Here is a 15006-nt window from a genome sequence, read left to right on the forward strand (position 1 = left end):
ATCTTCATTTGAATTTTCGAACAAACCTAGTTACTCCCATCAGCACCACACCATAGAGCTTGGCAGTGGCACGACATACGACATGAATTGTTACAACTTTTACTCGTTTATCAATTAAAATCAGCTGAGTAGAGTGCCCTGATGTCAAAGAAACTTAACCACTTAATATTTGTAAACACTACTGGGCGGCCAACATCATGCCAGCATCATATTTTGTCCACAGACATTTTTTTGTAATGCACAGATCGCGGGAAAATTATAAATATGTTGACGCAAAATCAGGTGCAAATCAACATTGTGGGCATAGGAAATTTGATGGGACCGATAAAAAATCTCATAAACGGTGGGAAAACGTTAATTCCGGGAACATAAAAGCGGGGTTACACTGTAATTTACAAGAATTACGTGACCTGTGCATAGACATATAACTCAAGAAGACTACAGAGAACTTGTCTGCTGCCCAGAATCGCTGCTGTATTGCATTTCATAGATAGACCAACAGGTTGTAAAGCAGTTGCTCATAAAATTTTGGCTCATCAATTTTATGTTATACTTATGCTTAACATTGTGGAATGGAAAGTGCCTTAATCCAGTGTCTACGCAGCAGGCAGCCTTACCTCATACTCAATGATGCCAGGTGGCAGCGGGGCTCCACTGGGAGGAGGCAGCTTGTGGTGTGGATCGGTCACCACCACGAAGAAGGTGTCTCCCGTGCCCTCTGTGCGATCCCCAGGCCTGTCCCCGGCCCCCGCCGGTGGTGGGGGCGGTGAGCCCGCAGTGGTCACTGGTGTCGTCACCGTGGAGACGGCACTGGTGGTGGACACTCCCACTGGGAAGGGCTGCGTAGCACTCACCTGGGTAAACACACGGCCACTCCGTAAGCTTTGATCTCGCACACACTCTTCTCTCGTACACTATGCTTGCGTGGGGCTCTCGAACCTAGTTTTCATAAACCTATTTCACAATACCACCTTTGGCTGGCTGTATAAGTGCCCTAATACAAAATTTGTAGATTTGGTTCTAGCTGCCATATATCTTCTTCTATAGTCAATAGTTCTGTACTGTTTCCTAATTAACCAAATACAAGTGTACAGAGTATAGGACCACCTTTGTGACTGGACTGAAGAGCTGCTGTCAAATAGGACCAGTATATCATTCTTAACAGGGAGAAATCATCAGTCTTAAAAGTTGCTTCAGGTGCACTGCAAGAGAGCGTCATAGGGTAATTACTTTTCACAGTACTTACATATAACCCAGTGGATAAAGTCGGAAGCTCTGTGAGACTGTCAGCTTCTGACTTTGTGCACTGGGTTATATGTAAGTATTGTGAAAAATATTACCCTATCACTCTCTTGCAGTACACCTGAAGTGACTTTAATGACTGAAGATTTTTCTCTGTTACAAATGACGTACTGGTTTTATCTGAGAGCAGCTCTTCAGTCCAGTCACAAAGGTGGTCCAACATTTTGTACACTTGTATTTGGTTCACTAGGAAACAGTATAGAACCATTGATCATAGAAGAGGAAATATGGCAGATAGAACCAAATTTGGTCATTGTGAATTGAGGTGTGCCCACAAAACTGCAGGTACCTGATCTTATAATTATCCTCAGTCATTGTCACCTATTTAGCATCCTAGCACCTACTTAGCATCCTATTTAAACAATAATGGAAAGAAAAGTATTAAAAGCCTATCACTGTCAGTTTTGTTTGTTTGCTAAAATAACTGAAATTAATTAACACTGAAGCCTCAATAAGTTAAGTGTTCTTCAGTAATATTTAGAGGAAAAGTCAGTCTTGTAAACTGATTGCAGACAAAGTAAAATAAAGTAACTGAAATTAAAGTCATTCTAGTAATCTCAAATCAAAGAGAAAAATAAATTAAGTTCACACATTTCATATCTGTTTCTATTGTAATAATGCTATTGTGTACTGGCATGGTTTGTATTTTGGCATCGTCAATCTGTTGTAAGCCAATAGCTGCTTATTTAAGCCAGTAAATGCTAATAGTAACTACAATATAAATATCTTTCCCAAATTAACATATCTGAGTATTACTGAGATAAGACAATTGCTTTTGCAATTCATCTTGTGTTGTGAGAAACATGTCAACCTTTTGTTGCCACATTTAGAGCCAAACTGTTAGGTATTCTTTGCTGTCCATATTATCGATCAGATATTGGACAAACAGTGCCCAATTGGGCTGGTAACCATATTGATTAATTTCTGTATTATTTCCATTACTTTTGTCATGGACTCTTTGAGTCATGCGGTACCATTTTTTTTTTTTTTTTTTTTTTTTTCATGTGAGTGATGGCATTTTTTAAGAACTGAACAAAATTCAAATAAATAGAAAGTGCGGAGCAGAATAGGTTACTATTTAGAATGACTTGTTGTACATTTCCCACCACAGACCAGTCAGATTTTTTTGGAGGCAATAGCCTCATTCAAAATCAAGCACATTACGTAAATATGATCACAATCATATTGTTGCATTAATTAATGAGTAAGGGGGGAGATTACAATGGAAAGGCATCTGGACATGATGAGATGCCAAAGTACCTGCCTCCAAATCATCTAATGTAGTCCCTCTGCAATGTCACTTGTAAGCTGGTTGAGATGGAGCTGCATTCACTGGCAGCAGCAATTCCAACCGGTTTTGAAACTGACTGTCATTAATGAGATATGACGCTCATCTGCAGACCATGTAAGTTAGGGTCTCTTCATGACCACTGAACTAACTCTGTATTACATGGCTGTGAGCGATACACCATTCCTTATGGACACATTATACAGTCTGCATTCAGGTACCAACAAATCAGGTAAGTTAATTCACATAATGGGCACATCCAAACACAATATCTCCTTTTTTGTCTTATCTCTATGTTGACCATATTAGTGCAATGATTCAATGCAACACATGTGATTTTGGGGAACCTACTATAAATAACATTAGAGTTTACGAGTGGTATAAATGTTTCAAAGAGGGTCCAGAAGACATTGAAAACAGTGACTGCTTTGGAGAGCCAAGTACACCAGTTACTGACATCTGTGTAAAACAAGTAAAGAAAATGCTTCAGGGAGGTTGCTGATGATGTCAGCATATGCTGTGGCTCATGCCAAGCAATTTTTTCAGGTGTTTTGGGCGGGAAATGTATAGCAGCAAAGTTTGTTCTAAATTTGTTGAATTTCGACCAAAAACAACTTGCTATAGACATTGCTCAGTAATGGCTGAATGAAGTTGACAATGATCCAGAACTTCTAAAGAAGGTTGTAACAGATGAGAAAACATGAGTATATGGGTTTGATCTTGAAACGAAGGCCCAATCATCCCAATGGAAACTGCCTGAAGAGCCAAGACCAAAACAAAAATTGACAAGTTCCACTGTATGTGATGGTTCTTCTCACTGTTGTCTTTGATCATAACGGGCAGTGCATCATGAGTTTCTGCCTTACAGTCATATGGTCAATAAGCAATACTACCTGGGAGTTATGCACCATTTGCGTGAAGCAGTCCAAAGAAAATGTCCAGAATTGTGACAAAACCAGTGCATCACGATAATGCTGCGGCTTACATCTCAGTGCTTCTTCATGATTTTTTTGGCAAAAAACAAAATAGTTATGTTACCTCAGCCACCATATTCAATGGACAGGGCCACTGTGACTTCTTTCTATTCCCGAGGCTGAAGAGAACCGTGAAAGGATGTCGTTTTGCCACCACTGATGGGATGAAACAGAATTGCTGAAGGAGCTGAACATCCTAACTAGGCATAACATGGGGACAAATGTATTACATCTGAGGGGGATTACTTTGAAGTGGACAAAGTTGATGATAATAAATAAATAAAGATTCTTTAATTAAACCAGAAATTCCCATTACTTTTTGATCACTTCTCATACAACCCACTTCACTGCCATGACTTACATCTGAAGATGGCGCCAATAGAGAAAGTACGTGTAGGTTCAGCTCCCAGTTATGAAGATAAAAGTAATAGTAATTGTAAATTGTGTATCAGAAAAGTTCGTAAAGGAATTCAGTGTAGAACCTGCAAGTACTGGTTTCATGAAAATTGCTGCAAGATCAACTTAAAACTCATAACTGATGACTATTTGTGGACCTGTGAGCCGTGCATAGCAGCCGCGTGTGAAAGTAAATTTTCAAACATTATCAAAAATAAGGACGAAATAATCAGAATGCTACAAACTGATATTGAAGTGCTAGAAGTGAAATACGCTGTCCTCCAAGACCGATATACAGCTCTACAAAACAGTAGTTCTTCGACAGTGTGTAGATCGGTGTTATGTACGTCGTGAAAATGTAACCGTCGACGACGCCACATTTATATACAAGGAAACCCACAAGTGAATAAAGAAGCCTCAACAGTGGACAAAGTTCAGTGCTTGATAAACAGTGATAATTCAAATAACAAAAACAGTGCATCTAAACTTGTAGTAGACGGCAACACGTGTACACAAAACACGCGTGGTTGCGTAACAAAAAGTTCCGATCGCGTACGTAAACAAACACAACGGAAAAATAACGTAAAAATATTTGGAGACAGTCATGCTCGCAATATTTCGACATGCATGTCGAACTCTGCTCAAGATGGTTCGTGTATATCAGCAATTGTTAAACCAGGAGCAAAATTCATGAATGTGGTAGAAGACATACACACAGAATGTGCCAAATTCACAGAAAAAGACTGTGTTGCGATAATCGCAGGAGCAAATGATGTTTATTGCAACGAGGCCAACACTTTCATTAAAAAGCTACTCGTATTGCTGCAGTTATTACAGCATACAAACATAATACTAACAACTGTGCCCACGAGATACGACCTGGCAGACTGGTCTTGTGTGAACAGAGAAATTCGCCTAACGAATAGTAAACTGAAACACTTTTGCACTAAGTTTACGAATGTGACACTACTGGATACAGACAGGTATGAGAGACACTGCTTCACAAAGCATGGACTACATCTAAATCAGTTTGGCAAAAATAAACTAGCAGCAGACATTGGAAAAGCTTTTCATGAAATAATAGGCCTAAACAATAACGATCATGAAAGCAGACCAGTCATAGCCCTAACTAACGAGGGAAACTAGTGAACTGGGCCAACTCTAGCAGGATTTGGTCCAGTAACAAAAATCTGCAACAAGTAATTAATACACAAACGAAAGTTCACTCAAGCAGCTTTACAATTAAAGACAAACAAAAGTTAACAGTGTTTCATCAGAACATAAGAGGCCTATACTGCAAGCTGGATCAGTTCACAGCAAATATAGAAGACACAAAAGGTATAAACAGTGCCCACATTCTGTGTCTAACAGAACACCACATCACTGCTGGTATTGAAGTGGTCCCTATTCCCAACTATGTTTTGGCAACGTCTTATTGCAGGAACTATATGGACAAAGGAGGAGTAGCTGTATATGTAAAAAACAATGTCTTGTTCACGGCAATAGATGTACAAAGATTCTGCTTTGAGCTACATTTTGAAGTATGTGCTATAGAGGTGCCAGACACTGCCTCCAGATTAACAGTTGTGGCAGTTTACAGGGCACCATCTGGTAATTTTAAAGTGTTTGTTAAACAATTAGATACTCTTTTGTTGTACTTAAGTAGAAAAAATAGGGGCACGGTAGTTGTTGGGGATATTAACATAGATTTCTTGGTTAATTCTCCCTGCAAGGTGGAGTTTGAAAATCTCATGTGCACGTACAACCTTGTTCCCGTGGTTAGCTCGCCCACCAGAACCACAACCTCTTCCAGTACTCTCATTGACAATGTTTTTGTTGATCAGAGTAAAGTCAACCATATTAATATTGAAATGGTTATAAATGGTCTGTCTGACCATGACGGACAACAAGTTACTTTCAACAGTTTGGGAATTCCTCTGAGTGACACCTCACCTAGATGGAAAACAGTAAGGAAAATAAGTGAGGAAGCTATTCAAACGTTCAGATCATGTCTGCAGCATACTGACTGGACACCTGTTTATCTAGCAGAAACTGCTAATTCAAAATACAATTTATTCACAAATGAGATAGCAGGTACCTTTGAAAGTGTATTTCCAAAAAAGTCATACAGAGTCCAACCTGCTAGGTCTGCAAAAAAACCATGGCTCACTAAGGGCATTATAGCTTTGTGTCAGAGAAAAAGACAACTCTACATAGCATCAAAGACTTCTAACAACCCTGCTCAGCTAAAACATTATACTCTACTCTACTGTAAAATTCTTGCCAAAGTAATTAAAAACTCTAAAAGTATGTGTATAGCATCTGAAATTACTAATTCTGAAAATAAAATTAAAACAATCTGAATGTGATAAAGAGAGAAACAGGGACTGTAAACTACACCAAAGACAAAAATATTGTTTTAACTGTTGACAACTCAGAGATAACTAATAGTGAGGAAATTGCTGAAATCTTTAACCAACATTTTTTAACTGTCCCAACACAGATAGGTTGCCATGGTTCTGTAGATAAAGCTGCCTGTATAATGAAAAATAATTTTCCAGAGCCTTTCAGTCAAATAAGTGTGCCTCCCATTACTGCCAATGAAATCAAAAAAATCATACAGTCTTTGAAAAATAAACATTCTGCTGGTATCGACGATATTTCAAGCAAGCTGTTGAAGGCTTGCTGTAGTGAAGTGACCGAAGTTTTGGCTCACATCTGCAACACATCCATGCAACAAGGAGTGTTTCCAGACAGAATGAAATACGCTGTTGTCAGGCCCCTGTACAAAGCAGGGGATGCTACAAATGTGTCAAACTATCGCCCTATCTCTCTATTAACAATATTTTCAAAAGTCCTAGAAAAAGCTCTGTACAACAGGCTTGTGGCACACCTTGGTGACCTGAACATCATTAACAGTCAGCAGTTTGGTTTTCAAACGGGAGTTTCAATAGATAACGCAATTTTCTCATTCACAAATGATGTTCTAGAGTCTATAAACAGAAAGAGGCTACCAATTGGTGTCCTATGCGACCTATCAAAGGCGTTCGACTGTGTAGATCACCAGATACTCCTCAAGAAGGCCTGTCATTATGGAATTACAGGACCTGTAGGAAACTGGTTAAAATCGTACCTCGAAAATAGGAAGCAGAAGATTATTCTAGATGTTTCAGATTGTGTATCACAATATATAGTGGACTCTGAGTGGGGAATTGTGCAGCAGGGAGTGCCACAGGGATCAGTGCTTGGGCCCTTGCTGTTCCTCATATATGTTAATGACCTGCCTTTATCCATCAATAAGCAGTGTAAATTTACAATGTTCGCTGATGATATGAGCATTGTGGTGGATAATGTGTCAACTACTGACTTAGAATCTGAGGTCAATGATATCCTTAAAGAAGTTCTGGGTTGGTTTAGTATTAACTCCCTTTCAATAAACCTGAAAAAAACCAATTTTATCCAGTTCCAGACAACCCACAAAAACCCAAAAGAAATAGTTATCACACAGAATGATCAGATGATAAAGCAAGTGTACTTATCAAAATTCCTAGGCGTATACGTGGACAGTAGGCTGAACTGGGAACATCACGTTCTACAAACACTAAAACGGCTGACGTCGGCAACATTTGCTTTACGAATTTTGTCACGCTTCAATGACATTACCATCTCAAAGTCAGCTTACTTTGGCTATTTTCATTCAGTCATGTGTTATGGCATCATCTTCTGGGGCAATACACCTGCCGCAAAGAAAATCCTCACAGCACAAAAAAGAGCAATAAGAATCATTTGCGGTGTACCCCCACGAACCTCATGTCGAAATCTTTTTAAACGACTTGAAATACTGACAGCAACATCTCAGTACATATATTCACTGATGTGCTTTGTAATAAATAACCCCACTCTGTATGAAACGAATTGCCTACATCATGAACATAACACCAGAAGAAAAGAGGATTTCCACTGTGAGTTAAAGAACTTGACACTTATTCAGAAAGGGGTAAAGTACGCTGGAACGAAAATTTTCAATTCCCTACCCAACAGCATCAAAAGTATAAGTAGTAGTACATCAGTATTTAAATGTAGCTTGAAAAATTATTTACTTGAGACCTCACTTTATTCACTAGAGGAATTCTTTCAGAGAAATAAGTAAAACCCAGATTGGAAAGATGATTTCAAATTTTTTGACACTGTTTACTGTTAAACTGATGTAATAATGCCCTAATGTAAAAATTCCTGTTTTTCTCATTTCCATTTTTGGGTCACTTTTAAACCCAAAGTGGGAAGTTTTGATTACTGTTCAAGGTTAAAATAGATGAAATAATGCCCTATATATGAAACTGCTATCTTCACATTTATGTTGACTAGTTTTTAAGCTAATAAGTATGACTTTTGTGCACTGTTATTAATACTATAACAATGTCTTTATTCTATGTATTTTATTATGTACATTGACACGTTCCACATCTGAGTGACTTGCTCACATGTACAGATCTATGGAACAAGTATATAAATAAATAAATAAATAAAAATAAATAAATCACTGGTAGAATGTCAGAAGGCCACCTCCTAACAGTTCTGTACTATTTATAGCACTCCAAAACAACCGGCACACTCTTTAAAGGAGACTGACTAATATTTTGCATGGTGAGCTTATCACATTTCGAGCCTGACCTGTATAACTGCATCGACAAATGTTGTGTATTACAGCCCACTGTGCACTGAAGACCTGCAAAGTCCACATCTCTATACATTACTCCTGTTTGTACACTAACCAACTGATTGGCTATTAAGTTCAGAACCAAGACCCCTGAGAAAGACACAGTGAACGCGAAGGAACAATTAGCAAAGGGTCGGCGAAGGTGGTGGAGTCCCTTACCGTGGTGGTGACGGTGGCGAAGACACTGGTTGGCCGGAGCAGCGTCTGGGTCTCGGTGACCGTGTCCACGACCGTCGACGTCTGCGTCTTGGTGAGTACGACGGTGCGCGTCACTGGCGGCCGTCCTGCCGTGCTCACCACCTGTGTCTCCGTAGTTGTCACCTGCGGAGCATCATCGAATCACCTTCTGCATAAGCCTCATTACTTCTTTCTGGCTATGTTGTCTATCATTTACAAGCAAAGGGTGTCCTAAACATCTGGGGCCAGACGCCAGAGAACCTTAAGTTTTGTTTGCATTCCTATGTTATTCTACTGGATGAGAGGCGTAACTGGAGATTCCATTTTTAAAGCACACTGTAACAATTTTTCTAAAGGATAGAAGTTGAAGAAATGAATTAAAATTTGTGCCAAGGCTGGGACTTGAACCCAGGTGTCCTGCTTACTAGGCAGATGTGCTATACATTACACCACCCTGGCACTGTGGGGAACACAGCTGCACAGATTACCCTAGTCTGACTCCCTCCCTAATGCGAACTTCAATTCACGCCTCAGCCCATCTTGATTTTCCCCTTCTTAAATCATCAGTATTGGCCAGCAGACAGATCACAGTCCTGGACCACCTGCCATATTCATTGGATTTGGTCCCAGCCAAATTCTGGTTGTTCACCAAATTGCAGTTGGCAGTGAATGGACACTGTTACGACGCAAAAACTACATCCGAGAAAACTGTACTGCAGTACTAAATGCAGTTCCAAAAAAGGACTACAGTGACTTTTTCAAAACACTTGTATAATGACTTCACCTGTGTATTGATTCAGGTGAAGACTATTTTGAATAAATACAATGATTTTGTAAACATAATCCATGGCTTTTAACTTTCATACTCGACAATCCTAACAGCACTGAGACACATTGTGTATCTATTAACACTTTACAGAGTGAGCAGTGGAACGCTCAGATCCAAAACTGCCTGGAGATACTACAATATGCCTGGATAATTTGGATCACTGGGTGAGAGCAGTTTGCACACCCACCTTAGAGCACTGATCTCACACCTAATGACTGCCTCCTCTTTTTACACACCAGGAAATAAATGGTTTTCACATTATACATTTTCCAATTTTCATTACTGGAGCAACTGGATAATGGTATGAAGCGAGTTTGAAGATGCTTACTACCCAGTACCATAGTTTGTATGTAGAAAAATGATCATACTTTTTGTGGTGTACACTGGCCAAGGGCTCTGAACTTGAGATGCATCTGGTGGCTGGAAGCTAAGCACTACAATCCCAAACTTGTAGCTACAGATTCTTACCGTGAGTGTGTGCGTGTGGGTGACAAAGAGGGTGGACGCGGGTGACGAGCCGAGCACGATCTTCTCCTGGTTGGAGCTGGCCACGCCCAGGTCCACTTTGCCACGTGACCCACCGGTCTCGCCCGTCTCCACTTCCTCCTCGTCATCCTCATCGGCGATGTCGTCGAAGTCGTCGAACAGCCCTCCACTCCCGGTGTTGGGTCTGGGTCTGGGTCTGGGTCTCGGTCTCAGCACGGGTCGTGGTGTCGGAGTTGCTTTAGTCGTCTGCGGTGTCGTCGGCAGCCGGGCAGCTGTCGGCTTGACGAACAACACCGTCTTGGAGCCCGATGTCACCACCACAGACTGCAATAAGACAGCCTGCATTGGTGTGCTGATGACACTAGTCTAGTTCCTTCTGAAGAAAAAGTGATTTTTTTTTTTTGGAGGGTGGGGGGAGGGGGGGCGGAGGAGCAAGAGATTGGCACCAGGTCACTAGGCTCCTCAGGGAATGTTCCCAGTGACACCACATCAGCTAGAAGTGAAAGAGCTATAATGGGAGTTCGATGGCATTCCACTGTGTGTCCATTACTGGACACACTTGCTACACTTATTACTTGGGTAATTGTTGATCTGTTTGCATAACAGTTTTTATGTTGACATAAATGTTTTCTGGCTGTAGAATTGCGTTCTTTTGTAAAATACTTGCCACTGTATGACAGTTCATTTAGTAAGACTGTGACTGGGTGGTGTGTATGAACTCAGTATATGTAATTGAATGGTTGAAGTCTGTTGAGGGAACCTGGTATGGACAGCATTGTGTCTCACCCATGAGCAGAACATCTCCAAGGTTAGTGGTCCCCAGTGAAAGAGAATGACTAGCATATTGTTTGGCAATTTGGAGAAGCTGGAAAGTACATTTACCTAAGCATTCAGGTACAATAGAATGGGGAACTCCAGACACGTAAAAGTTAACCGACATCTTAATGTTCATTACAATGCTTCTGTGATACTGGGAGTAGTTATGGAGCTGTAGTGGCTCTGGGAATGCCAATTATGCTATTAATGGTGTTGCAAAATGTTACTTTTCTTTTGAAAAGAAATAGTTATGGTTATGGTTCTGGATGTTGGCTGAATCAAGAAATTGATATGGAAGACCTATTACAGCTCCAGAATAGAAGGAAGTTGTGTAACTGAGTTTGTTGTTATTATTGTTTACAAGATAGACATTTGAAACGGTAAGAAAGTATAAATTGGCTGTCAGGGTACAGGACTAAGTTGGGGGTCCTGGCAGTCGGTGTCGGGTTGGACTGATAGGTTGGAATGCACACGGGGAATACAGAGTGTGGGCAACAGATTATAGAGGACGTACTTAAGAAAGAAGAAGGAATAGGTTGGCAATTCTAGATGGAGCAGCCAAAAAGGTGACCAACACAGTCAACACAGTTTAAAATAAACTGCCAAAGGGAGCACACTGTAATCAGGTTATGAGTGGGGCAAAGGTATTTTGTCAGCAGAAGACTGAAGAACCCAAAGTTTTATTTTACTGAGACTAGAGGCTAGAAGTGTGTTACTGAGACTTAGATAAGCCTTACACAACAATGTGAGTGAAGGTACAGTCAGAAATTGGATTCAGTGCTAAATGTATTAAGTTGTTGCTAGACATAAATTGAAGAGCCTCTCATTTGAATTACATTGGCATTTCGTTTCTAGTAGTTAGTCTTCTCCTTTTTTAATGTGTTCTGATGGCACTGTGTGTTGTTACTGTGATCCAGTGTTGACAGTTCTCTCTGTGTGTGCTGCAGGTTTAACAGAACTGAAGAGATCAAACCACTCCATGTTGGCTAATAAATACACTAGTTTTACTGTGTTCATTGTTGTCAACCTACCACTGTCAGTATCCTTGTAGCTTGCATAAATAATAATAATAATAATAATAATAATAACAATAATAATAATGAGCAACTCAACATGTCTGATGATGTCCATGTTGGAAGTTACCCTTATCTTTCAATGGACATTTTATAATCAGGCTGGCAACTGTATTCATTCAGTTAGCTGTATTGGTTGGTGGCAACTGAATGTGAATACCTTGTTTACATGATGAAAAATACATCACAACTAACATCATACCATGCCCAATACATCCACCAAACTGGTCACTTTTGGACTCTACAGTAAGTAGTGGTGTGGATGACTCACTGCAACTTTGCTGGTGCTCGTTGTGGCAGAGGAGTCTGTGGAGGAGGAGGTGACAGCAGGTGTCGCGGCAGGCCGGCGTCGGTCCGGGAGGTGCGTCTGCGACCCCTCCAGGTCCACCGCCATTGTCGTCCATGTGCGGTCCAGCGTCGTAGGTGGTGTCGCTGCAGCCGTGGATGGTGGAGGCGTTTTCACCTGTGCAGGAGGAGAGCTCTAGATGTAACGCACACTCTATCTTCCCATCGGTGAGCACACACTTACCGTCCGTCAGTCACGTGTCTGATGGCACAGTACACAGCCGTGCGAGCTCAGTGGAGAGGCACACCAGATACACAGGTCTGATTGGAAGAATGATGAGAGGGGAGTACTGATCAAAACATACTTTGGGTGGTGGGCATAACTTACACCGTAACAAGGAACAAATATTACACTAACATATTGCAGTGTTACACCACAAGCAAGTAACTGTATAGCAGAGATTCAAAGGCAGTAGGTTAAGTTAAACTGTGCCATTCAGGTGTCAATTTTTTTACTTTTAAGTCTTGAGTCTTCTGTCTGCTTTGGTGTGGACCCCCATGACTTCCTTTCCTGTCCCAACCTCTTCACCCCGGCATACAAGTTACACAAAACATTTTCAATTGTTTTGAACAATGGAAAATCCAGGATGGAATAATTGCAGTATTATCAAAAGGATAGTTGCTTCTCATAATGCAGTGAAGATGCTGAGTCACAGATATGGACACAATGAAAAGACTGTCAAGCAAAGCTTTTGGCCGAACAGGCCTTAGTCAGGTAGAGAACACGTGAGGGGGATGTGGGGTGTGTGTATGCGTGTGTGCATTTCTTTTATTGTGTCTCTCTGTGACTCAGCATCTCTGCTAATCTTCAATTGTTTGTCAGATATAGTCCAATCTTTGTCTTCCTCTATAAGTTTTGTCCTCTATAGCTCCGTCTAGTGCCATGCAAGTTATTCTCTGATGAATCCTTAACCCAAGTTCTGTCATCCTGTCCCTTCCTCTAGTTGATTCTTTATCCCCTCATTCCTTTCCCTGCCAATTCTGTGGAACACTTCTGGGCTTTTTTCCTCATCATTCCACCTAATTTTCAATATTCTCCTATATCAACACACCTCAAATTCTTTTATTCTCTGCTGTTCTGTTTTTCCAACAGACAACAATTCACTTCTATAGAATACTGTGCTTCTAATTTACATTCTCAGAAATCACTTCTTCAAATTTAGGTGTCTACTTTAGTGTAGCATACATTCCAAGTTTACAAAAAGCTCCATAATTACCATTGCTTCTTTGGCATAAACTCTGAAGTGTAGAGGCAAAACTAACATCCTTATCTTACACTTTTTCTAACCCAAGCTCTTCATTCTTGGTCTTTTATTCTTATTTATCCCTCCTCAATCTTGTGCATATTGTATATTACCTGTCTTCCTCTAGTGCTTATACCTACTTGTCTGAGTATTTCAAATATCTTGCGCCATTTTACTTTGTCAAACTCTCTTTCTGAGTCAATGAATCATATGAAGGGGTGTTGATTTTCTTATGTCTTGCCTCCATTATTGTAAGGGGAAGGGTAGAGGGAGAGGGAGACAGTAGGAGGGGGGATGGGGGGTGGAAGGAGAGATGTAGTGGGAAGGCAATTTGATCATATTATGGTAATTATGGAAGTATTTTTGGATGATTTTAATTCTGATGCTGCATCTTCTCTTTTACAATTATTAATTTTCACCGAGATGATAATGCCTTTTGATACTGAAAAGATTTACACAGAATCCAAGATATCACTACATATCTCTGTGAAGTAGTCCAGATTGTAGCCCGTGATAAGCACTTTCAGCAACTTATTGCACTCCAGATCTTGATATGTTTTGATCTTGTTTTATTTTTTAAATTTTGGTTCATGATATTAAACCCACGTTTCATCACAAGTTAAAATTTTGTTGAGGAAGTGCTCACCTTCTCTTTCATAATGCTTCTTTAGCTCTGTGCACACTCTCAACCTTTTTTCCTTGTGTAGTCGCATCAACTCCTTTGGGACCCATCTTGCACATGTTTTGCGGTATTTCAGCTTGTTACAGATAATGTTATGAACTGTACCAGTAATAACTTGAACATCATCAACTATTATTTCCACAGTCACATAATATTGTCATCAATTTGACTTTCAAGCGAGAGAGTTGAAAATGCAACTGTTCGGCCAGAACAGTGTTTGTCAGTCACTGAGTTGCGACCATTTTTGAACAGCTCTACCCAAGTGTAAAAAATCTGCACAATTCATACAACCTTCACCATAAACTTAAGACATTCTACAGTATATATTCACTGGATCCTCACCTTCAGCAAGTAAAAAACGAATAACAGAACGTTCTTCAACTAATGTGGATGTTTCAAGCTGACTCACCATCTGGTAACATATTTTTGTGGTTATAAACAAAACAATGTTGATATATCAGGTGATCAGGGCTCATCCCAGTGATGCCAACTTAAAGCCATAAAAGTCCCAAACTTGCCCTACAAACAGTTTTTTTTCCAGACCAATTTGTCTCTTTAATTTTTGAATGACCCTTGTACAATGAATTTAGCATACATCCCTTGACTGCACAACCTCTTTAGTCCACCTGGAATATGTTACTGTGACAGAGGGCATCTCATTTCAGATGTGGAGCAAA

At 40.2% G+C, this 15006-nt stretch overlaps 1 protein-coding gene and 1 non-coding gene across 2 annotated transcripts in view; both read right to left on the reverse strand.

Annotated features, from left to right (window-relative positions):
* LOC126109469 (uncharacterized) overlaps nucleotides 1-15006 on the reverse strand; it is a 172971-nt gene that overhangs the window by 16586 nt on the left and 141379 nt on the right. Inside the window, 4 exon segments of the mRNA XM_049914497.1 lie at nucleotides 618-854; nucleotides 8837-8998; nucleotides 10152-10493; nucleotides 12330-12521. Coding sequence (XP_049770454.1) covers nucleotides 618-854; nucleotides 8837-8998; nucleotides 10152-10493; nucleotides 12330-12521 — 933 coding nt within the window.
* Nucleotides 9242-9313, reverse strand: Trnat-agu (transfer RNA threonine (anticodon AGU)). Its single transcript has one exon. It is a non-coding gene; the product is annotated as a tRNA-Thr (tRNA).

Source organism: Schistocerca cancellata, chromosome 12 (assembly GCF_023864275.1).
Source record: "Schistocerca cancellata isolate TAMUIC-IGC-003103 chromosome 12, iqSchCanc2.1, whole genome shotgun sequence".
Lineage (NCBI taxonomy): Eukaryota > Metazoa > Arthropoda > Insecta > Orthoptera > Acrididae > Schistocerca > Schistocerca cancellata.